Raw genomic sequence first — 25,594 nt, forward strand, 5'->3', positions numbered from 1 at the left:
CCCTATTCAACTTGTACCCAATATCCATGCTACTGTTTGGTGGCTTGTGGACAACACCCATTAGGGTCTTTTTGCTCTTACTGTTCCTCAGTTCTATCCACACAGACTCTACTTCTCCTGATCCTATATCCCCCCTTGCAAAGGACTGAATCTCATACATCATAGTTACCCATTCACACCTGAGCTTCAAGCTCATCCGCCTTATTTCTGACACTTTGTGCATTCAGATATAGAAATTTTAGCCCATTTCTCCTCTCTCTGTTTAAATCGCTGCCTATTGTGCTTATTGTGCCTATTGTGCTGGTTCATTGCACAACACCCAATCCAGAAAAGCTGATCCCCTTGTGGGCTCAACCATGAGATGCTCCAAAAAGCCATCTCATTGGCACTCTAGAAACTCCCCCTCTTGGAATCCAGCACCAACCTGATTTTCCCAATCTACCTGCATATTGCAATTCCCATGAATGTTGTAACACTGGTAAGCATTTTCTATTTCCTGTTGTAATTTGTGGACCATATTCTTACTACTGTTTGGGGGTCTGTATACAACTCTCATTAATGTCTTTTTGCCTTTGTAGTTCCTTAACTCTGTCCACACTTTCCAATCCTATATCACCTCTTTCTAAAGATTTGATTTCATGTTTTACCAAAAGAACAACACTGGCCCCTCTGCCTTCCTGCCAGTCCTTTTGATACAATATGTATCCTTGGACATTAAGCACCCAGCTATAATCTTTCAGCCATGAGCTGCAAATTCATCTACCTTATTCTCTATACTGTGCCCATTCAAATACAGCATCTTCAGTCCTGTATTCACCCTTTTCGATTTTGTCCACCTTTTAAGTTGCAACTCATCCTGCTGACTGCAATTTTGCCCTATCAACAGCCTCTTCTCACATTTTGTAAACCAGCTTACCTCATCTTCAGCACTATCATCCACCTTTCCTACGTCATTTCTTGCATTGACATATGGGGAGCTCAGGACACTAGTCAGCCTATGCTTAACCTTTTGATTCCTAACTTTGTCTAAGGTCTTACCAACATCTGTCTCCACAGTCTCTCCACTAACTATTCTGGCATTCTGGATCCCATGCCCCTGCAGCTGTGATCAGCATTAACAAACCGTCCTGCTGGGATATTAGTCCTTCTCTAGCTCAGGTGTAAACCATCCCTTTTTTACAGCTTCTACCTTCCCTGGAAGAGAGCCCGATGATCACTGGTGCTGATCTGTGTCGGTGTCTGTCATTCCTTTAGATTCTTCATCAGCATGGAGAGAGGGAGCTTCTTGCAAGGGCAACAGCTTGCTCTCCATATCGTACTGCCCTGGCTTGTGTATGACAGCTAGAATACAACATCCATGGTCGACCCCGAGCAACAGATGTGTTGTTCATTGTTTCTTCATTTAGTAAATATCTGATTTACCTGTGGAACATCCTGGTGCAATAAGAGCCAATAACAGGATAAATAACTATACAGCAGGGGTTCCCAAACTTTTTTATACCATTAAGCAAGGGGTCTTTGTACTCCAGGTTAGGAACCCCTGCTCTACAAGGTTTATTTATAATCTTTGAGAGAATGAACACTGTGTGCTTTCTGTTATTTCGATTAACAGGTAAAGCCCTCCCAACCACTGAGTACATGTACAAACCGTTTGTACGTAAAACACTGTCGCAGGAAAGCAACTTCCATTATCAGGGATCCTCACCACCTAGGCCATGCTCTCTTATCACTGTTGCCATCAGGAAAAAGGTACAGGAGCCTCAGGACTCACATCACCAAGTTCAAGAGCAATTATTACTCCTCAACCATCAGGCTCTTGAACCAAAGGAAATAACTTGTGCCCCTCTTTGAAATGTTCTCACCACCAATGAACTCATTTTCAAGGACACTTCATCTCATGTTCTAGGTTTTTATTGCTTATTTATTTATTATCGAGCTTTGACCAGCGACCAATCCAGACATCAGAAGTTTGAGAGGAGGAGGTTTCACTCAGATCCACCGCTCAAGTAAAAAAGAGTGCAGCAGGTCATGGCAACACAAAAGAGCTTTGACCAGCGACCAATCCGCATTTAGGATTGATTAACAAGAGCAAATTAAAGGAAGGCAGGGGCAAGCGCAGCAGCTGTTGCCTGAGTGGACAGAGTCAGAGTGGTGATCTTGAGGCTTTGGCTCTTCAAGGCTTCAGTCAGAAAGCAAAAATAAAGAAAAGTTCTAGGTTAAGTTTTTTTTCCCTACCCCTTCTAACATCTGCCTTGCTAGGACAGTAGTGCTGCCAGGTAGGATAGTTGAATGCTCCTCTTGTGGGATGTGCAAAGATGTGGAAACCTCCAGTGTTCCTGGCGACTACAGCTGTGGGAAGTGCATCCAGCTGCAGCTTCTAACAATCCATGTTAAGGAGTTGGAACTGGAGTTGGACAAACTCTGGATTATTTAGAAGGCTGAAGGGTTGATAATTGGACATACAGAGAATCAGTTATACCCAAAGTACAGGAAACTGGGTGACAAGTCAAGAAAGGGAAAGGGGTTAACGAGCCAGTGCAGACTACCCCTGTGGCCTACCCCATCAACAACAGGATACTGTCAGTGGTTAAAGGGAGGGGTGGGGTTGAACTAACAGGATTTGGCTGTCTGGCACTGAGTCTCTCTCTGAAGGGAAGGTGGGAGAAGTATGCTGTGGTGATAGGGGATTTGTTAGTGGAGTGGACAGAAGGTTCTGTGAGTGAGAACAGAATTCCTGAATGGTACGTTGCCCCCCGAGTGCCAGGCCCAGGACATCTCGGATGGAGTCCTCAGCATTCTTAAGTGGGAGGGCAAACAGCCAGCGGTCGTGATCCATGTAGGTACCAATGACGGGTTGGAAGAGTGATGGGATTCTACAGGGGGAGCTCAGGGAGTTAGGTGCTAAGTTAAAGGGCAGGATTGCTACTCGTGCCATGTGCTCATGAGGGCAGAACTTGGAAGATTAATTGGTTTAGTATATGGCTAAGTAGTTGATGTAGGAGAGAGAGCATAAGATTTTTGGATCTTTGGGCTCTCTTCCAGGGAAGGTGGGACCTGTACAGAATGGACAGTTTGTACCTGAACTGGAGGGGGACTAATGTCTTAGCGGGAACGTTTATTAATGCTGCACGGGGTGGTTTAAACTAGATGTGAACCAAAGTGCCAGAACAGTTAGTGGAGATGTCCTGTAGGTAGATGTTGGTAAGACCTCAGAGAAAGTTGTTGATGAAAAGGTTGAGCATAGTGTGACTAGTGTCGTGAATAGTGTATATTTCAAAGCAAGAAGTAATGTAAGAAAGGTCGATAAGCTCAGGGCATGGATCAACACCTGAAATTATGTCATGGTAGCCATTAGTGAGACTTGGTTGCAAGAGGGGCAGGACTGGCGGTGCTCCGTCAGGACAGATTGGAGAACTCAACGAGTGAGCTGTTATGGGTGGAACTGAGAAATAAGAAAGTTATGACCATGTTAATGGGGCTATAATTACAGACCACCCAACAGTCCAGGGATGTAGAGGAACACATTTGCAAGAAACATAAGGTTGTTATGTTGTCAACGTAAGGTTGAACAAGTTAGGTCTCTATTCTTTGGAGCGTAGAAGGTTGAGGGGCGGATTTGATCGGGGTATTTAAAATTTTGAGAGGGACAGATAGAGTTAACGTGAATAGGCTGTTTCCATTGAGAGTAGGGGAGATTCAAACGAGAGGACATGATTTGAGAGTTAGGGGGCAGAAGTTTAAGGGAAATACGAGGGGGTATTTCTTTACTCAGAGAGTGATAGCTGTGTGGAATGAGCTTCCTGTAGAAGTAGTAGAGGCCAGTTCAGTTGTGTCATTTAAGGTAAAATTGGATAGCTATATGGACAGGAAAGGAGTGGAGGGTTATGGGCTGAGTGCGGGTAGGTGGGACTAGGTGAGATTAAGAGTTCGGCACGGACTAGGAGGGCTGAGTTGGCCTGTTTCCATGCTGTGATTGTTATATGGTTATTGCAGATGATTTTAACTTTCCACATATTGACTGGAAGTCCCATACTGTAAAAGGGCTAGATGGGATAGAATTTGTTAAATATGTTCAGGAGAAGTTTCCTTCAACAGTACATAGAAGTCCCAATAAGCCACAGCCACTTCCAGGACAGTGGCTACATGCGGTGCATGTGGAAGGGCATCCAGGACTTCACCAATTACAGGACAACATCACCTGATGCCTCCCTCCCAGATGCGGTAAATAACTTCTATGCCCGGTTTGAGGCGGAAAATGACGTGGCGGTGAGGAAGTCCACCCCTCCTACAAATGACCAGGTGCTGTGTCTCACTGTGGCCGAAGTGAGAAGAACCCTGTGCAGGGTCAACCCACAGAAGGCTGCTGGACCAGACAACATCCCTGGTAGAGTGCTCAGAGGATGTGCAGACCAGCTAGCAGATGTTCTCACTGACATTTTCAACATCTCCCTGAGCAGCGCCACCGTTCCACCGTTCAAGGCCACCACCATTGTCCCTGGCCCCGTTCGGTGTCTTGCCTAAATGACTACCGTCCTGTTGCACTTACATCCATCATCATGAAGTGTTTCGAGAGGCTTGTCATGAGGCATATCAAGACCCTGCTGCCCCCTCACTGGACCCCCTGCAGTTTGCATACCGTCCCAACCACTCAACAGATGACACCATTGCCACCACTCTCCACTTGGCCCTAACCCACCTGGACAAAAAAGACACATACATTCGGATGCTGTTCATAGACTTCAGTTCAGCATTCAACACAATCATCCCTCAGAAAGTGACTGGAAAGCTGAGCCTACTGGGCCTGAACACCTCCCTCTGCAACTGGATCCTAGACTTCCTGACTGGGAGACCTCAGTCAGTCCAGATCAGAGGCAGCATCTCCAACACCATCACACTGAGCACGGGGGCCCCCCCAGGGCTGTGTGCTCAGTCCACTGTTGTTCACTCTGCTGACCCACGACTGTGCTGCAACACACAGCTCGAACCACATCATCAAGTTCGCCGATGACACGACCGTGGTGGGTCTCATCAGCAAGAACGATGAGTCAGCTTACAAAGAGGAGGTGCAGCGGCTAACGGACTGGTGCAGAGCCAACAACCTGTCTCTGAATGTGAACAAAACAAAAGAGATGGTTGTTGACTTCAGGAGGGCACGGAGCGACCACTCCCCGCTGAACATTGTCAGCTCTTCGGTAGAGATTGTTAAGAGCACCAAATTTCTTGGTGTTCACCTGACGGAGAATCTCACCTGGTCCCTCAACACCAGCTCCATAGTTAAGAAAGCCCAGCAGTGTCTCCACTTTCTGCAAAGGCTGAGGAAAATCCATCTCCCACCCCCAATCCTCATCACATTCTACAGGAGTTGTATTGAGAGCATCCTGAGCAGCTACATCACTGCCTGGTTTGGAAATTGCACCATCTTGGATCGCAAGTTCCTGCAGCGGATAGTGAGGTCAGCTGAGAAGATCATTGGGGTCTCTCTTCCCGCCATCATGGACATTGACACTACACGCTGCATCCGCAAAGGAAACAGCATTATGAAGGACCCCATGCACCCCTCATACAATCTCTTCTCCCTCCTGCTGTCTGGGAAAAGACTCCAAAACATTCAGGCTCTCACGACCAGACTATGTAACAGTTTCTTCCCCCAAGCTATCAGACTCCTCAATATCCAGAGCCTGGACTGACACCTTGCCCTATTGTCCTGTTTATTATTTATTGTAATACCTGCACTGTTTTTGTACACTTTACGCAGTCCTGTGTAGGTCTGTAGTCTAGTGTAGCTTTCTCTGTGTTGTTTTTTTTACGTAGTTCAGTCTAGTTTTTGCACTGTGTCATGTAACACCATGGTCCTGAAAAACGTTGTCTGATTTTTACTATGTACTGTATCAGCAGTTATGGTCAAAATGACAATAAAAGTGACTTGACTTGAAGAGAGTGTGTGATTCTGGATGTACTATTAGAGAATGAGATAAGACAGGTGACAGAAGTTTGTGTTGGGGAGTACTTTGCATCTAGTGGCCATATTATCGTTAGTTTCAAAGCAAATATGCAAAGAGTTGGGTCCGGTCTGCAAGTTGAGATTCTAAGTTGGAGAAAGGCCAAATTTGATGGTATCGGAAGTTATCTGGAAAGTGTGGATTGGGACAGGCTGTTCTCTGGCAAAGATGTTTTTGGAAAGTGGGAGGCCTACAAAATTGAAATCTTGAGAGTACAAAGCTTGTATGTGTCTGTCAGAATAAAAGGTAAAGATAACCTTGGTTTTCAAGAGATATTGAGCCACTGGTTTAGAGAAAAATGGAGGTGCAAAGCAGGTATAGGCAAGTAGGAATAAATGAGGTGCTTGTGGAGTATAAGAAATGCAAGAGGACAATTAAGAAAATCAGGAGGGCTAATAGAAGGCAAAAGGTTGCTCCAGCGGTGAAGATGAAGGAGAATTCTAAGGGATGTTAAGAGTTCTATGGGTATGTTAAGAGCAAAAGGATTGCTAGGGACAAAATTTGTCCTCTGGAAGACCAAAATAATAATCCATGTGTGGAGCCTAAACATGAGATCTGAAATGCATTTTTTGCACCTGTATTTACTCAGGAGATGGATACAGAGTCTATAGAAGTGAAGCAAAGCAGCATCATTTGTAGACCCTGTACACATTACAGAGGAGGAGATGTTTGCTACCCTGAGGCATATGAGGGTGGATAATTCCTCAGGACCTGACAAGATGTTCCCTTGGACCCTACAGGAGGCAAATGCAGAAATTGCCAGGGCCCTAATAGAGATACTTAAAACACCCTTAGTGACAGGAGAGGTTTCAGAGGATAGGAGGATAGCCAATGTTGTTCCACTGTTTCAAAGGCTCTAAATAGAAACTAGGAGATTATAGGTCAGTGAGTCTGACAGCAGCTGTGAGAAAGTTATTGGACGGAATACTTTACTTCATTGTCACCAAACAATTGATACTAGAGCGTACAATCATCACAGTGATATTTGATTCTGTGCTTCGCGCTCCCTGAAGTACAAATCGAAGTAAATATAATAAAAATTTAAATTATAAATCATAATTAGAAAATAGAAAAGGGAAAGTAAGGTAGTGCAAGTCAGGTCCAGATATTTGGAAAGTATGGCCCAGATCCAGGCCAGGATCCATTCAGCAGTCTTATCACAGTTGGAAAGAAGCTGTTCCCAAATCTGGCCATACGGATCTTCAAGCTCCTGAACCTTCTCCTGGAAGGAAGAGGGACAAAAAGTGTGTTGGCTGGGTGGGTCGTGTCCTTGATTATCCTGGCAGCACTGCTCCGACAGCGTGCGGTGTAAAGTGAGTCCAAGGATGGAAGATTGGTTTGTGTGATGTGCTGGTCTGTGTTCACGATTTTCTGCAGCTTTTTCCGGTCTTGGACAGGAAAACTTCCATACCAGGTTGTGATGCACCCTAGAAGAATGCTTTCTACAGTGCATCTATAAAAATTAGTGAGGGTTTTAGGGGACAGGCCAAATTTCTTCAGCTTTCTCAGGAAGTAAAGGCGCTGGTGGGCCTTCCTGGCAGTGGTCTCTGCTTGGTTAGACCATGTCAGGTCATTCGTGATATTCAGCCCGAGGAACTTAAAGCTTTTGACCTGTTCTATCTGTGCACCACCGATGTAGATGGGGTCGTGCTACTCCTGAAGTCAACAACCAATTCCTTCGTCTTGCTGACGTTGAGGGATAGGTTATTGTCTTCGCACCATGCCACCAGGTTCTTAATTTCCTCTCTGTACTCAGACTCACCATTACCCAAGATACGGCCTACAATTGTGGTGTCATCAGCAAACTTATATATTGAGTTTGATGGAAACTTGGCTACACAATCATGGGTGTACAGTGAGTACAGCAGGGGGCTGAGTACACAGCCTTGTGGGGCACCGGTGCTCAGAGTGATTGTAGAGGAGAGCTTGTCCCCTATTTTTACAGCCTGGGTCCTGTCTGTGAGGAAGTTGAAGATCCAGCTGCAGATCTGAGTGCTAAGACCCAGGTTCCGGAGCTTAGGAATCAGTTTATTGGGAATGATGGTATTAAAGGCAGAGCTGTAGCCAATGAAAAGGAGCCTTACATATGCGTCTTTATTCTCCAGGTGTTAAAAGGAGGAATGTAGTGCCAGAGAGATGGCATCTGCCATTGACCTGTTGCTCCAGTAGGCAAATCGCAAAGCGTCGAGGTTGACCAGTAGGTTATGGTTGATGTGTGCCATAACCAATCACTCGAAGCACTTCTTAGCAATTGATGTCAGAGCCACAGGTCGGTAGTCATTCAGACATGCCACCTTGCTTTTCTTCGGCATCGGGATTATCGTTGCCTTCTTAAAACACAAGGGGATCTTAGACTGAAGCAGGGAGCAGTTGAAGATGTCAGCAAACACTCCAGCTAACTCGCTTGCACAGGCCCGGAGAACCTGTCCTGAGACGCCATCTGGGCCCATCACCTTCCTTGGATTTATCTTCAGGAAGGCTTTTCTAACGTCTTCCTCGGTGACGATGAATCTCGATGCCACCAGGTCCGGTTCATCCAGAGGGGGCAGGACGCTCCTCTTCTGTTCGAATCTTGCGTAGAATACGTTAAGTTTGTCAGGAAGAGAAGTGGTACAGTTATTGATATTCCCAGCCTTTTCTTTGCACCCAGTGATCTCACTAAGACCCTGCCATAGTCTACTGGCATCCCTCTGGTTAGCCTGGGCTTCCAACTTGGCTCGATATTGCCTCTTGGTGCCCTTAATGGCTTTCTGGAGTTCATGCCTGGATTCTGTGTAGCGACTGGTATCCCTGGACCTAAAAGCCACAGCTCTAGCCTTCAAAAGGGTTTGGACCTCATAATTCATCCAAGGTTTCCAGTTAGGAATTACCCAGATTGTCTTGTGAGACACACAGTCCTCTGTGCATTTCCAGATAAAGTCCGTGACAGCTGAGGCATACTCATTGAGGTTAGCTGCCGAGTGCTTGAATACTAACCAGTCCACCGATTCAAAGCAGTCACGGAGGACCTCATCCGTTTCCTCTGTCCAACGCAACACCACTTTTGACACCGCTTCAGTTTCTGTTTGTAAGCCGGGAGGATGGTCTAATCTTCCGAAGTGAGGTAATTGGATGGAACGGTAGGCATCCTTGATTGCTGTGTAGCAGTGGTCAAGTATATTCGAGCCTCTAGTGGAGCAGGAGACATGTTGGTATAACTTTGGCAGCGCTTTTCTGAGGTTGGCCTGGTTAAAGTCTCCGGCTGTAATGAGCAAAGTCTCCGGATACCTGGTCTCAAGTTCACTGATGTTGGCATTCAGTGTATTCACAGCACACTCCACGTCCGCCTGGGGGGGAAATGTAGACCACTGTCAATATCACCGAGGTAAATTCCCGTGGCAGATAATGGGGAAGACACTTCACCGACAGATGTTCCAGGTCTGGACTGCAGCAGCTTGTCAGTGCCACTGTGTCTGAGCACCACGCAGTGTTGATCAGTAGGCAGACACCTCCTCCCTTCGTCTTGACCAAAGACGCCGTGCGGTCCATCCGATGGATCGAAAATCCCTCTGGTCAGATGGCACAGTCGGGGGTGGTAGGGGAGACCCAGGTCTCTGAATCAGAATACACAGCAGTTCTGCATCTTCCTGCAGTAGGTGAGTCTCCCTTTAAGATCATCCGCCTTGTTCTCTATGACTTGCACATTAGCTAGTAGGCTGGTGGGCAGAGGGACCCTAAAGCCCCTCCGCTTCAATCTGACCACGCTCTTTTCCCACGCTTCCTTGGTAAATAGTGCATCTTTCCAGGTTTCCATCGATGCAGTGTGTTGTTGGCAGCTCTTTGAGGTTGGTGGATGTGTCCCACAGATCGTGTCGTTGGGCACTCCAGGTCGGGCCGAGTGACAGGGGAGGCTCCGCTGCCACTTCCAGCTGCCGGGGGTCTGGGCTTTCGATTGGGTCGGGCCCCAAAGCTGACACTTAATCCCGGAGAGCCAGGCTGCCAGCTGGAACAAGTCCGTGAACTGAGTCATGGTTGCGGAGGCCTCCGCTCCAGCCGAGCCCCAGGCTCGATTTCAGAGGTTGGTGACGGAGGCCTCACTTCCGGCAGCTGTGGATGGCCAGCAACGGGACTATGGTGGTTGCTCCGGGGAAGCTTCTGGGGTACCTTGAGGCCTCCGATGTCACTTCTGTGTGGTTGTCAGCTTCGGAGAGGTGCTGGTTGGAATGGGCAGTGTCTCCAGGTGCTCCGACATGATAGCAGGCCACGGGCCTCCAGGAACGTGGTGGACGTCGGACCAGGCCTCGCTGATCAGGTCCAGGTGCAGTCCGGAGTTGAAGAAGCAATTCTGGCGTGTGGATGATCTCCAGCTGGGTCAGTAGCTTCACCAGGTGTTGTTGATCTCGCTGGATGTAGTAAATTGGAGGTTTAGAAGGGTTTCTTGGGTATAGGATAATGTAGATGGCAGTTTGCTTGGGAGAGCACGCGCAGAGTCGCCAGATACCGGCACCATCTTAATTATTAAGATATGTAAGTACAGGGACTGATAAAAAGATAGCCAACATGGCTTTGTGTGTGGTAGGTCATGTCTAACCAGTCTTATAGAGTTTTTCGTGGAAGTTACCTGGGAAGTGGATGAAGGCAAGGCAGTGGATGTTGTCTACGTGGGTTTTAGGAAGGCATTTGACAAAGTCTTGCTTGGGAAGCTGGTCAAGAAGGTTTAGTCACTTGACATTTTGGATAAGGTAATAGATTAGACACTGGCTTTGTGGGAGAAGCCAGAGAGTGGTAGTAGAGGGTTGCCTATCTGACTGGAGGGCTGTGACTAGTGGAGTGCTGCAGGGATCAGTGCTTGGTCTTTTGTTGTTTGTTATCTATATCAATGATCTAGATGGTGATGTGGTTAGTGGGATCAACAAGTTTACAGATGGCACCAAAATTGGGGGTGTGGTGGACAGTGAGGAAGGCTTATGATGTCTTGCAGAGGGATCTGCATTAGCTGGGAAAAATGGGCTGAAAAATGGCAGATGGAATTTATTGCAGACAAGTGCAAGATGTTGCACTTTGGCAGGATCAACTAGGGCAGGGCACTGAGGAATGTGTGGTAGACCAAAGGGATCTGGGATTACAGGTGCATAATCTGTTGAAAGTGCTATCACAGTAAAGAAAGCATTTGGAACCTTGGCCTTCATAAATCAGTGTATTGAGTAGAGAAGTTGGGATGTATGTCGAAATTATGTAAGACTTTGGTGAGACTTAATTTGGAGTATTGTGTGCAGTTTTGGTCACCTACCTAAGGAAAGATGTAAACAAGGTTGAAAGAGTGCAGAGGAAAATTTACAAGGAGAACCTGAGTTATAAGGAAAGACAGAATAGGTTAGGATTGTGTTCTTTAGAATATAGAAGACTGAGAGGAGATTGGATCGAGGTATACAAAATTACGAGGGGTAGAGATAAAGTAAATGCAGCAGGCTTTTTCCACTGAGGTCGGTTGGGACTACAACTAGAGGTCTTCGCTTAAGAGTGAAAGGTGAGTTTAAGGGAAACATCTTCACTCAGGGTCGTGAGAGTGTGGAATGAGCTGTCAGCACGTGGTCCACGTGAGCTCAATATCAGTGTTGAAGAGAAGTTTGTAGAAGTACATGATAGTAGGGGAATGGAGGGCTGTGGTCCTGACACAGGTCCTTAGGAGTAGGCAGTTCAAATGGTTTTCGGCATAGACTAGATGGGACGAAGGGCCTGTTTCTGTTCTGTACTTCTCAGTGACTCTAACTTTACCGTTATTATTTCTTTTTGTTTTTCCATGGTTTGTTGTCTTCAGCACTTGGTTGAATGCCCTGGTTAGGCGGTCTTTCATTGATTCTGTTTTAGTTATTATTCTATAGATTTGTTGAGTATTCCCACAGGAAAATTGATCTCAGGGTTGCATATGGTGATGTGTATATTTCAATATCATTTATTTTGAGCTTTGAACTTTAATGCAGACCCTTAAGAACAGTGAAGATGGACAAAGCTGCATTAGTAATCACTTTGTGGAAATGGAATTATTACCCAATTCTTACCAATTAGAATTTTTTTTCTTGGAACTGCCCAAATGTGGAGAGGGGGAGCCTGCTGCATAGGCAACAGTTTGCACTCCTTATCTTACTGCCTTGGCTTGCATATCACGTAGACAGCTGGAACACAACATCCAAGGTTGACCCTGACCAACGGAGGGCTTTTCAGATTTCAATACACTTTAAAATTGTTTTTATAGGTGTCACCCAGTATTAGAATTAATTTTGAAGTCTACATGGGAAGCATCAAGGCAATGCATAATGGAGTAGTTACAGCAATGCTTTATGGTGTCAGCTGTAGTATCAGGATTCAATTCCTGTATACAGTTTGAATGTTCTCCCTATGGTCGCTTGCAATTGCTCCAGATACTCCGCTTTCCTCCCATGCTCTAAAAGTGTATGCTTTGGTTGTGGGCAGGTTGAGTTGGCACTGTAAGTGTGTCGACACTGCAAGCCTCTTAATGTGATATGATGCATTTCACTGTATGCTTTAATGTACTTGTGATAATTAAAGCTGATCTTAATGTTTTTAATGTGTGACACAGGGCTTGAATGAACTGCAAGAAACATGGGAACTGAGGCTCTGGTGGTTTCAAAGGAGGATGGGAACCAGGGCCCTGATTGTTCTCGTGGGACCCGGGGCCCTGATGTGTTTCTTGAGAGCCGGGGCTCTGATGGCTCTCATGGGAACCGGGTCCCTGAGGGTCATAATGGGATCCAAGGTTCTCATGGGAATTCAGCTATGGTGAATTTCAGAGGAGAATGAGAAATGGGGCCTCAGAATCTAAAAGGATCAGGGGAAACCGGTGCCCGGCAAATCTCAAGGGAGCATGGGAAATGAGGTTCAAGGGAATTCAGTATCTAGGCTCTGATTATTATCGGGGATGGGAGTGTACAGTTTGGGAGCTGAGGTTCAGTGAGGAACACAGGAAACATAGTTAATATCATATGCCGAACTATCAGACCACAGATGGATAGAAGAATATCAGAGTTTTACCAAGTGGCAATTTGTGTAAGATTATGGGGAGAAGACAGAAGAATGGGTTTGAGAGTGATAATAAATCAGCCATGATGATGGAATGGTGGACAGGCTTGATGGGCTGAATGGCCTAATTCTGCTCCGATGTCTTATGGCCTTTTTAAATCTGTGGACTAGGTCCTTCTGGCACATTGAGCTACATCACCCAACAACTCAATGTCCTCCAATTTAACCCTAAACTAATCACAGGACAATTTACAATGACTATTTAGCCCACCCAGTACATCTTTAGACTGTGGGAATCCAGAACACCCAGGGAAAACCCACGTATTTCACGGGGAGGAAGTTCAGAGACTCCATACAGAATGGCACTGGAAAAGAACTCTGGGACGCCCTGAGCTGTAATAATGTTGCGCTAACCGTTACACTGGTGTGGTGTTCATATATACAGCACTGTGCAAAAGTCAAAGGATGCCTAAGATGTTGCACAGTACTGTATTTGTCAATGTGGAGTGGAGAACAACTTTGTACATCTACCTGGAGCAAAGGATGTTGGGAATGGTGAGAATGGAGTGCTGTGGGAGGGGTGTGGGACAGATGGCAGAGGAGTGCTGGGGTGGTGGGTGGTGCGGGGGCAGACACACCTAGCCCTGAGACACCAGGCAAGGTAATTTGATCAATACAGAATGTACCTCTGATGCTACCAGCTCCCTCCCCTCTCCCTTCCCCTTTTCCCAACCACGATTCCCCTCTCCCTGCCCCCTTCCCACTCTCAGTCCACAATAGAGACCAGATCAGAATCAGATTTGTCATTACTCACTTATGTCATGAAATTTGATCTTTTTTATGGCAGCAGTACAGTGCAATACATAAAATTACTACAGTAATATGAAAATGTCATAGACAACGTAGTCTCTCTCTCCCTCCATTTTATGAATTACATTGTATTGGAGCCAAAAGACAACAAATTACAAGATGCAAGTCAGTGATAATAAACCTGATTTGTATTACATCATTTATTAATGCAGTATAACAATGAATGCAAACAGATTTGACACTGGGTGAGTGCAAAGGCTTCAGGAATTCTGATGGAATAGTGGGAACTACAGGAATCAGTAATAAATCATCCTTAATGATGGTGGTAATGACTTTGATTTCAGATGAGGATAGCAGTTAATTCACAAATAAATGAATACATACCGATTTTAGTGGGACTTAATGAAACAGTTCTGAATGCATCTATTTGAGAACAGCTAGAACACAGGAATAGGATAGGCTCCTTGAGCTTGCCTCATCCATTCTAACAGTCATCATTTGCCTGCTGAGGTTTTATGCTGCATCTCAAAATTAAAGTAAATTTTGTTATTGAAGTACTATATGTTGCCATATATGACCCTTAGTTTGATTTTCCTGTGGGCATGCTCAGCAGATGTGTAGAATAGTAACTAACAGAATCAATGACAGGTCAGCCAGAGAGCAAAAGACTTGTCGCGTGCAAGAAGTCACTGGAGAGACGCAGCTGGTAGATATAGAGCAGTCTCTTTATTCGACAAAATGAGACTCCTTTTGGAGGAGCAGGCTTGCTCGATTCAACACTACATTACATTTAATATGCTGAAAATCAGAGGACAATTCTATATTTAAATGACATGTAACTTTCTTTGAATGACATGTAACTTTCACAGTTTCTTCGTCACACATACACTACAGACAATGCTGATCAACATTGTCCAGATTTTCAATTAACTGTGGTTCACGGTTATTAGTACCTATTGTCCAGTGCTGCATTTTAAATTTAATCTACAGTCCATATTCAGATCTGAAGGTTGGCTGCTAAAGTCAAAATTTACATGTTCTTACCCCAGAAATAGCCTAACAAAGATGACAAACTGGGCACATGCAAATATAAATAAATAGCAGTAAATAACAAGAACATGAGGTATGAGATAAAGTGTCCTTAAAGTGGTATCATTGGTTATTGGAACATCTCAATGGATGGGCAAGGGAGTGAAGTCATCTCCTTTGTTTCAGAGCCTGATGGTTGAGGGGTGGTAACTGTTCTTTAACCTGTGAGTCCTGGGGCTCTTGTACCTTCTACCTGATGGCAGCAGTGACAAAAGGGGCTAACCTGGGTTGAATCCACTACCTTGTTTCTTGGTAATACTGGGTGAACTGTGGGTTGTTTTATTTTTTTTATTGTATTTATAGCTTAACTGAATCTAAGTTTTGAGTCTATCAGTGTACATTACATATTGCACTACTGTCTGTCTCTGCTTTCGTTCTTGACTAGCCTCCTTCCTGTTCTCGGCCTTCAATATTGATTGGATACGAGGATGGATCAGTGACCCTGTGGGACCTATCGGAAAAGAAAATGTTGAGCCGTCTCACCTGCCACAAAGAGCCAATCATGTGTCTTGATTTTGATCCGGAAAAAATCAAAGGCATCTCTGGCTCGTCAGAAAAAGTTGTAGCCTCTTGGAGCCTTGACCAGCAACAGAACCTTAAGGTCAGCACTGTTTATTAGGGGTTACACCAATGGTCTGATAAGCTGAAAAAATATTTTGTCATGAAGAGGAGTAATTGCAGACCCCAGATAATTAATCATGTAACATCTCCAATATGTGTAGCCAGAGCATAGTTTGACAGTTGTCAATTTAGCAGATACTAAACAGTAGTGAGGTAGAGTTTATGGGTTCAATGTCCATTCATAACTGGGATGGCAGAGGGGAAGAAGTTATCCCTGAACCTCTGAGGTATGCCTTCACGCTTCTGTATCTCCTTCCTGATGGTAGCAATGAGAAGAGGGCATGTCCTGGGTGATGGGGATGCTTAATGATGGATGCTGCCTTTTTGAGGCATCAGTCTTTGAAGATGACCTGGATGCATGATGGAGCTGACTGGGTTTACATCTTTCTGCAGCTTATTTTAATCTTGTGCAGTCATCCCAACCCCCACCCGGCCCCACCAGACGGTGATGCAACCAGTTAGAATGCTCTCCATGGTACATCTGTAGAAATTTTCAAGTGTCCTTGGTGACATTCCAAATCTCCTCAAACTCCTAATGAAATATAGTCACAGTCCTATCCTCTTTCCTCTTTTGATACCTCTAGGAGGACTGGTCTGTGTTCCTTCATCCTTTCAGTTATCCTTTCAGTTATCTGGTCCTTCTGACATTGAGTTCAAGGTTGTTGCTGTGATACCAATCAACTAGCTGATATTTCTCTGTCCTGTACTCCCTCTTGTCACCGTCTGAAATTCATAGTTAAAAGTTCAAGTAAAATTTATTATCAGTATACCTACATGTCCCCACATAGAACCCTGAGATTCTTTTCTGTGGGCATACTTAGCAAATCTATCTCTAAAACAGTTACTGTAAACAAACTTGTGTAAATGCAGATATAAGTAAATAGCAATAAACCTTAAATCTTATTTCCAATCCACACAGACTGCGGTCTTTCAGTGAGAAAGTTTAGGATGCAGTTACAGAGGCCCAGGTTTTAGAGCATTTTGATCAGCACTGTAGGAGTGATTGTGTTAAATGGTGAGCTGTAATGAAAAGCAGCTTTTCACAGGTATTAGTATTGTCCAGGTGATCCAAGTCCAAGTGAGGAGCCAGTGAGATTGCATCCACTGTAGACCTATTGTACAATTAATTTCATAACATATGCCCTTGATATTAAACCTGATTCTGATCCTGATGTCCTGTGTCTTATAAAGTCAATAGAGTTAATTTGTTAACAGTAACTTATTAAGCCTAGTTGGATCACGGAGCAAGGAAAAGCTAAAGACAAAGAATGATTCTGAGCACGAAAGATGGCATTTTATACTTGGCTCTTATTCCTCTTTAGTATATTGACCTGCGAACAAAACAAACTGTGGAACACAATCAAAGGATGTCACATATCTGTCACTGTTCATCATAATGAAGAGCATTGCTCCATTATGCTAAGGTGCTTACACTGAAAGATTGAGTCTAAGAGTTTTGATGTTACATTATCCAAGATATGACAGTATTTATTCTTGCTGCAACTTGTTTCAGTTCCCTGAGGTAAAAGTATTCCGTCTGAATTGCTATAGTGCACAATAGGCCTAAAATTGGAATAAAGACCTAAAGAATATTGAAACCGATGATAGCTAATAACTAAATATATTATTATTTTAGTTATTAGTCTACATATCAAATCTTAGAAAATTTAAGACTTTAAAATGCATAAAAAGCTTTGTGGCTAGTACAACCCTTTATAGTGCCAGTGATCATGTTCAACTTGCACCACTGTCTGTAAGGAGTTTGTAAGTTCCTTCCCATGACCGCATGGGTTTCCTCCGGGTGCTCTGTTTTCCTCCCAAAGTCCAAAGACTTACCAGTTGGTAGCTTAATTGGTCATGGTAAATTGTTTTATGATTTGTCTTGGATTAAATTTGGTTGCTGGGTGGTGTGGCTCATTGGCTAGATCTCAATAAATAAATAAAAATAACTAGGAGAAAATTATATCTTGAAAATTTGCCAAAAAAGCTAATTAATTCTAATTTAATTCCTCAGCTGAAGAACGTGGTGAAGTTAGTGAATGCTGGGATAGCTCACACCTGCCTTCGTCAAGACAAGAAGATAGTAGCCACGGGCGGTTGGGATCATCGGATCCGCATCTTTGGCTGGAAAAACCTGAAGCCCCTGGCTGTCCTGCTGTACCACACAGCGAGCATCCACTGCGTGACCTTCTCTGACCATGCCGATCTGAGCGAAAGGTTAATGGCTGCAGGCTCTAAAGACCAGCGCATAAGCTTATGGTCCCTTTACAACGAACCATGAAGAGCAGATTTTCTAAGGAGCCACCATCTGTATTTTCACTCAGAGAAGTTTGTGTGGGCATCATAACTTAATTGGTGACGGACATAAGTCTTGACCATAATTTGTACTGTAATTCAATTACAATAATATTTTAATTTGAACTGTCTCCTGTTGAATCAACTTTTAAGGAGGAAGGAAAACAGCATTGACACAATAGTTCATACAAGGTCATTCACAGCCAGTACATACTTTCTCTTCAGTTATCATCGTTTGGAAGACGGCACAGTAGCTGATTTTACATGTCGTGAAGATCCACAAGTATTCCGTCTGGGTAGCCTCCAGCCTGATGGCATGATTTCTTTCCCCGTATCTTTTTTTCCATTCCCAATTCTGGTTCCCCTCTCAACCTTTCCTTTCTCCTCACCTACCCATTACCTTCTGGTTCCTCTCCTACCCTTCTATGCTCCACTCTCCCATCCCTGTTTCTTACTTCTTCCACCCTCCCCCTCTCCCCATCCATGATCCCCCCTCAATTCGTCTCACTTATCACCTGCCAACTTGTACCCCACCTCCTCCCCCCCCACCTTCTTATTCAGCCTTCTTCCCCCTTCTGTTTCAATGAAGGGTCTTGGCTTGAAATGTCGACTGTTTATTCCTCTCCATAGATGCTGCCTGACCTGCTGAGTTCCTCCAGCATTTTATGTATGTGTTGTTCTAAATAACACATTGTTTTTAAATCATTTTTTTATTATTGAAATACAGAATGAAGTAGGCCATGTGGCTGTTCGAGCTGTGCCACCTAGCAATTTCCCAGTTTAACCCTAGCTTAATCACAGGACAATCGACAAGGACCAATTAACCTACCAACTTTGGACTGTGGGAGGAAACCAGAGCACCCAGATGAAACCCACACAGTCACGAGGAAACATTCAAACTCCTTACCGGCAGTGGCGGGAATCGAACCCTAACCTCCTGTATTGTAAAGCGTTGTGCTAACCACGACACTATCGTGCTGCTTTCGATATTGCTCTTCTTTCCCCTTTCCCCCACCTTCTTATTCCAGCATCTTCACACTTCCTTTCCACTCCTGGTGAGGTGTTCAGAGGGTGGGGGATACATTTTTAAATTGATCACTGCTTTGAAAAGTGCCATGGGATTTTTCTGAAGAATCAGTCTACATGTAGTACCACCTAATAGTGCTTTTAGAGTTTAAAACTTGTTGGTACAAAGTTAATCTTATTTTTAATATTAACTCTGATGCCTCATGAGAGTTTATTGTGTTTAGTGAACTGCTTCCTTTGTAGAGGATACAGAGGTCTTGAATTTTGACACAAATAGCTTCCAGTTATATAGTGCCTTTAATAGCAAAATGCCCTGAGGCACCTAAGGAGTTTTGTAATAAAATTTAATACCAAAGCACTTAAGGAGATAATAAGCAGATGTCGAAATGCTTCATAAAAGAAAGAAGTCTTAAGGGGTATCTTAAAGGAGGAACGAAAGACAAATAGGCAGACAGAACTATTAAGGAGGGAATGTTGTCAGAGTTTAGAACTTGGTAGCTAAAGGCATTCCTGCCGTTAGTGGGGGTTGGGTCGTGTGATTAAATATACGTAGATTTTAGATTGTTAAGAAGTGTTATGATAACTACTTGAGCCCAGAGTGCTTGTGCTGGGGGTGGGTGTGCCAAGGCTTTCATTGGTCAGACTGCCCTTGCAGTATTGTGAGCTGTTTGACCCCCTTATCCAAGAAAGGATGTGCTGGCACAGGATAGCATCTAGAGAAGATTCATGAGAATGATCCTGGAATGAAAGCATTAACGTATGAAAAGTGTTTGATGAATCAGTCTGTACTTGCTGGAGTTTAGAAGAATGGGGGCGGGTGGGGGGATCAAGGGATCTCACTGAAACCTATTGAATATTGAAAGACCTAGATAGAGTGGGTGTGGAGAAGATGATTCCAATAAAGTTCAAATTACATTTTATTATATGTCACTGTACAACCCTGAGAATAATTTTCACATGGACAATCTCATTAAATCTATAGAATAATAGCCATACCAGAATCAATGAAAGACTGCACAGCGAGGGTGCTCAATCAGAGTGTAGGAGACAAGAAACTGTTGTGGGGACATCTCAGTGATGAGTCAAGTGATGTTGAATAAAGAGCCTGATGGTTGAAGGGTGGTGTGGACTTCTGATAATGTATGTTGCTTTCTTATGACAGCATTTTGTGTAGATGTGCTTAATGTTGGGGAGGGGTTTACCCGAAATGGACTGGGCCGTATTGACTAATTTTGTGCAGTTTTCCGTTCAAAGGCTTTGGTGTTTCCATACCAGGCTATGATGCATCCAGTCCATATACTCTCCATCACACATGTTCCTTAGAAATTTGTGAAGATTCAGCATGGCTATATGTCTTACAGACATATGGTCAGGAGCTGGACTGAGATGTCAGAGGCAATTTGAGACACATGCCTTTATAGATAGTGGGAGCTTATCCCCACTACCATCCCCGACTATAACAAACTGAAGAAACACATATAGCAATAAAATCTACTGTAAGTAAGTTAAACTACAAGAAAAATAACAATTCTACACCCCAATTCATCAAAGTGTTAAGGAAACTCAATTTCACTCGACTGGGAGATGAAAAACAGCAAGTTGAAGCTGAATCGGAGAGAGAGCAATGAAATGAGGGGTTTTGTTTGGAGAGGTCACACAATTTAGGCGGAAACATATTCCCGTGGATGGGATTGCCAAACCAAATTCCTGTTGATAGCAGAATGTATTGAAGGGAAGGGACAGTTATGTCAGAAAGAGGGAACATCAGATTGTAAAGGCCAGCAAGCATGTATGGAGGGTAAAAGGGAAAATTAAATTCAAAGAAAATTTTATTATCAAAATAGATACATTATATGTCACCATTTTCAACCCTGAGATTCATTTTCCTGTGGGCATACTCAGCAAATCTACAAAATGGTAACTATAACAGGATCAATGAAAGCAGAAGACAACAAACTGCGCAAATAAGTAGTAATAAATAATGAAAACATGAGAAAGAGAGTCCTTAATGTGAGATCATTGGTTGTAGGAACATTTCAATGATAGGACAAGTGAGTAGTTATTCCATTCTATTCAAGAGCTGATGATTGAGGGGTAGTAACTGTTCTTGAACCTGGTGGTATGACTTCTGAGGTACCTTCTACCTGAAGACAGCAGCAATAAGAGAGCATGGCATTGGGTGTTCATATCTCTGATGATGGATCCACCATCTTTTGTAGGATTTTCCATTCAAAGGCATTGGTGTTTCCATACCAGCTGAGATGCAGTCAGTGAATATACTCTCCACTACACATCTATAGAAGTTTGGCAAAGTTTCAGATGTCATGCCAAATCTCCACAGATTCCTAAAGAAGTAGAGGCACTAAAAATAAGCAAGATTCGAAGTTGTTTAAGATTCAGAATTGTTTAATATACTTTGCTGTACACAAGTGTAAAGGAGAATGAATTAATTGTTGTTCCTGATCTGATACAGCACAAAAAACACACAATAAGATCATCATTATGTGACATGTCATATGATGGGGATGATCATGGACTTTCCATGACTGTGATTGTTCTCGGCAAATATCTCTACAGAAATGGTTTGCCGTTGCCGCCTTCTGGGCAGTGCCTTTACAAGATGGGTAACCCCCAGCCATTATCAATACTCTTCAGAGATAAATGGGATAAAACACAAAAATAATAAAAAAATACAATAAATATAAATACACAAGATAGCTTAGATACATGGATTGATTGTATGTCCATAGAGTGACGCAAGGCACAGGTGCGTCTACGTGAGGTGATTCTGACAGGAAATGATAAAGTAGTGGTGGTTGTGAGTGTGGAGGGGTGATGGGTTGATGAATGAAGGTGTTAATCAGCTTTATTGCTTGAGAAAAATAACTGGTTTTGAGTCTGGTGGTGGTGGAGATACATCTCTGCCAAAGGAGGTGTCAGGTGCTCTGTCCCTCCACTAACCTGCCGGTCACCCTGGGGCAAGGTGTAGCACCTGCTTAGCCCTCCCCCCCGATCAGAGTCATGTGAAGCCATGGGAGCAGGTGGTGGACAGTCGTATGAACAGCTGGTATGTATCACAAGTCCTGGTTATGTGATGGCTGTCACCAGGCAAACAATCTTTGAAGAGTATTGATAATGGCTGGGTCACTTGTCTTGTAAAGACACTGCCTGGAAGAAGGCATTGGCAAAGGATGTTGGGAATGACAAAGGTGGAGCGCTGCAGGACAGGTGGCAGACGATTGCCAGGGGTGGGGCTGGCATGGGTACACACCCATTCCTGCGACACCAGGCAAGGTCATGTAATTCCAAACAATTGGTTTGTTGATCATTACAGAATAACTCTTTGGTACTTCCCACTCACTCCCTCCCCTTTTCCCAACCTTGATTCCCCTCTCCCTGCCTCCTTCCCACTCTCAGTCCACAATAGACTCTCAGACCCATATCAGGTTTATCAGGACTCATGTATGTCATGAAATTTGTTTTTTTATGGCAACAGTACAGTGCAATATATGAAATTTCTCCGCTAAGTCTCACAAACACAATACCAACAAAGAGTGGTTCTTTATTACTTGCAAGGGGAAAGTTCACCTCCACTCCCACCAGGGATGATAGGGGACTTCCAACACACCATTTACTAAGCATTCTTTTTATACGTACATATGGATAAGACGAGGTTACTATTTCCAGTGAGCTCAATCCTTCCGGCACATTAGTTGTAGTTTGCAATCTCTGCTATTTCCTTATTCTTGCACAATGTTCAGTACTTTAGGTGCCTGCAGTTACCTATTCCTTTAGTAAGAACATTTCTTGTAATTTCTACTTGTTACTTCAGCCACGTACATATTAGCTTAGCACTCTGATTTTCTACTCCATTTTGTCACATCAAATGGTTAAAAATGCGAAGTTCAATATATATTTGCACAGTACTGTATTGGCAAGTAATACCAAAGGAAATACAAATATGTTCATAAGTGTGTAAGGGGCAATCAGATAATTAAGGAAATAATAATTGAGACTGGAAATGTGGGTAGGAATCTTTGCAGCTCTGTCCACACCCTACAAGGGAGACTATGACAATGTAGTAGTTAAGGGAGATGGAGTGTGAAATGTTGGATAGATAAATATTGTGGAAGATACTGGAGGACCGCAAATGTTATTCTTCTGTTGTTTGGAAAAAGGATAAGCTGAGTAGTTACCATACATTTGGTTTAATTTCACTGGTAGTCAAATTGGAACATCCAGAGGGACAGGATAAAGTATCATCCAGAAAGTTGTTAATCAATCAAAGAAAGTCAGCGTAGATCTGATAAAGGAAGGTCAAGTCTGCTTAGCTTCATTTTGGGATGTATAACAAGGACAGTCCACACAGATGCACTTGGCGTTGATTTAAGCAACATTTTTGTTGAGGTCAAAAGCCCATGGAGTTGAAAGAAGAGAGGCAAATTGGATCCAAAGCTGACTCTCTGGCAGGAAGCAAAGGCTAATGGTTAACAAATTGTTTTTGCAAATACAAGGCTGTTACTAGTGGGATTTCACAGGACTTGTTGCTTCAACCCTTTATGTTAGATGTGCTGATTAATTAAACTACAGGAAACAAGAGGTTTGACGAGGGTACAGAACTTGGCTGTGTGATTGACAGAGTAAGGCCTTACACTATGATGAATCCGGGCAAATAAACACCAACATCAAAATGGAACTTAATCCTAAGAATAAACAGTACTGTGATAAAAAGTTTTCGTCTACTTGGAACAACCTACCAACAGATTTCTTTATAAAACTACACAACAGTGTACCTCAGAGAACTGATGAAGTTCCACAGTAAATATTGATTTGATTGTGTTTTATTTACTGTTTTCTGCTCTTTGTAGTAATTTTTTTCTCTATTTCATTATTTTTGAAAGCATCCTTGCTTTACAGTTTTGTTTTTAAACATGGTCTTAAAGACTTTTGCTCAGTGCCGTTGTTCTTTGTTGCACCTTATGGTGCATTAGGCAGCATTTTTTTTCCGTAGCATTTGTCTGTTTTTGATAAGACGAAGTTGCTAGCTCGATGCTCAGCTCAGCTCAGCTCAGCATGGATGGAAAGCATGCAGGGACCCAGGACCATTTACCTGATGTCACTGCACCATTGGCCAGCCACAGTGCTGTATAGTCATGCATTTAGGGAAATATTACAATGCAAGGAAACAACCAGCAAATGGGAAGGTACTGAGAGGTGTGTAGATAATGGCGTGTATCCTCACAGATTAAAGATGATAATCAATAAAATGGTTCTGAGTGGCATATACTGTAGGTGTTTTCCTTTATTAATGGAATATAAGAATTATTGTTGGCAGAAGTTTAGATGTTGATGAGATGGCATAAAGGAATGAGATGTATCAGCCATTTGAGTGGTGTTGCAGCAACAAACTTGCACTCAACGTCAATAAGATCAAAGAACTAATTGTGGACTTCAGGAAGGGCAAGATGATGGAGCACACACCAGTCCTCACAGAGAGGTCAGAAGTGGAGAGAGTGAGTAATTTCAAGTTCCTGGGTGTCAATATCTCTGAGGATCTTTCCTGGACCCAACATATCGATGCAGCTACAAAGAAGGCACAACAGCTGCTATATTTCATTAGGAGATTGAGAAAGTTTAGAACATCACCAACGATGCTCTCAAATTTCTACAAACAAACTGCTGTGCGCATTCTGACTACATCACCACCTAGTATGGGGAGGGTTGCGGGAGGGGTACTACCAGTCAGGATCGAAGTAAGCTGCAGAGTCGTGCACGTAGTCAGCTCCGTTATGGGCAGTAGTCTCCATGGTATCTAGGACATCTTCAAGGAGCGGGCCTCAGAAAGTCAGCATCCATTGTTAAGGACCCCATCACCCAGGACACACCTTGTTCTCATTGCTACCATCAGGTAGGAGATACAGAATCCTGAAGGCACACACTCAATGATTTAGGAACAGCTTCTTCCCCTCTGAAATATGATTTCTGAACATTGAACCCATGAACACTACCTCACTACTTTCTTATTTTCATTTTTGCACTACTTATTTAATGTAACTAATATATATACTTCCTGCAGTTCACATTTTCTCTATAATTATGTACTGCATTGCACTGCTTCAAAGACAACAAATTTCACCACATTTAAGTTCAAAATAAAATTTATTATCAGAGTACATACATGTCACCACATACAACCCTGAGATTTTTTGTGTGCAAGGATACTTGGGAAATGTATAGAACTAACTGTAAATGGGATCAGAAACTAAAATGTATACAATTTGTGCAAATGCAGATATAAATATCAAATAATGAGCATGAAATAACAAGATAAAGGAGTCTTTAATTTAGTGTAGTTATCCCCTTTTATTCAAGAGTCTGATGGTTGAGGGGTAATAACTGTTCCTGAACCTGGTGGTGTGAGTCTTGAGGCTCCTGTGTCACCTTCCTGATGAGAAATGAGCATAGCCTGGGTGGTGAGGGTCTTTGATGATGGACACTGCTTTTTTACAGCTACATTTCATGTAGATGTGCTCAATGGTTGGGAGGATTTTACCCATGATGTACTGGGCAATTTTAGACTGTTAGGCCTAATTAGACCATTTGACCCATCGAGTCTGCTCAACCATTTCATCATGGTTACTCCATTTTTCCTCTCAGCCCTAATCTCTTGCCTTCTCCCTGTATCCCTTTATGCCTTGACTAATCACAAATCTATTAAACACTGCCTTAAATATACC

The 25,594-nt window shown here is 43.5% G+C and overlaps 1 protein-coding gene across 8 annotated transcripts in view; it reads left to right on the forward strand.

The window, feature by feature from the left end:
• Positions 1–19,974, forward strand: part of gnb1l (guanine nucleotide binding protein (G protein), beta polypeptide 1-like) — a 77,955-nt gene extending 57,981 nt beyond the window's left edge. For all 8 annotated transcript variants that reach the window (XM_059994670.1, XM_059994671.1, XM_059994673.1 and 5 more), the window contains 2 exons: positions 15,301–15,516; positions 17,551–19,974. In XM_059994670.1, coding sequence (XP_059850653.1) covers positions 15,301–15,516; positions 17,551–17,817 — 483 coding nt within the window. In that variant the 3' untranslated portion in view covers positions 17,818–19,974. The remainder of the gene's footprint in view (positions 1–15,300; positions 15,517–17,550) is intronic.
• Positions 19,975–25,594: the final 5,620 nt, after the last annotated feature.

The sequence above is a fragment of the Hypanus sabinus genome, chromosome 18 (genome assembly GCF_030144855.1).
Source record: "Hypanus sabinus isolate sHypSab1 chromosome 18, sHypSab1.hap1, whole genome shotgun sequence".
NCBI classification, from domain to species: domain Eukaryota; kingdom Metazoa; phylum Chordata; class Chondrichthyes; order Myliobatiformes; family Dasyatidae; genus Hypanus; species Hypanus sabinus.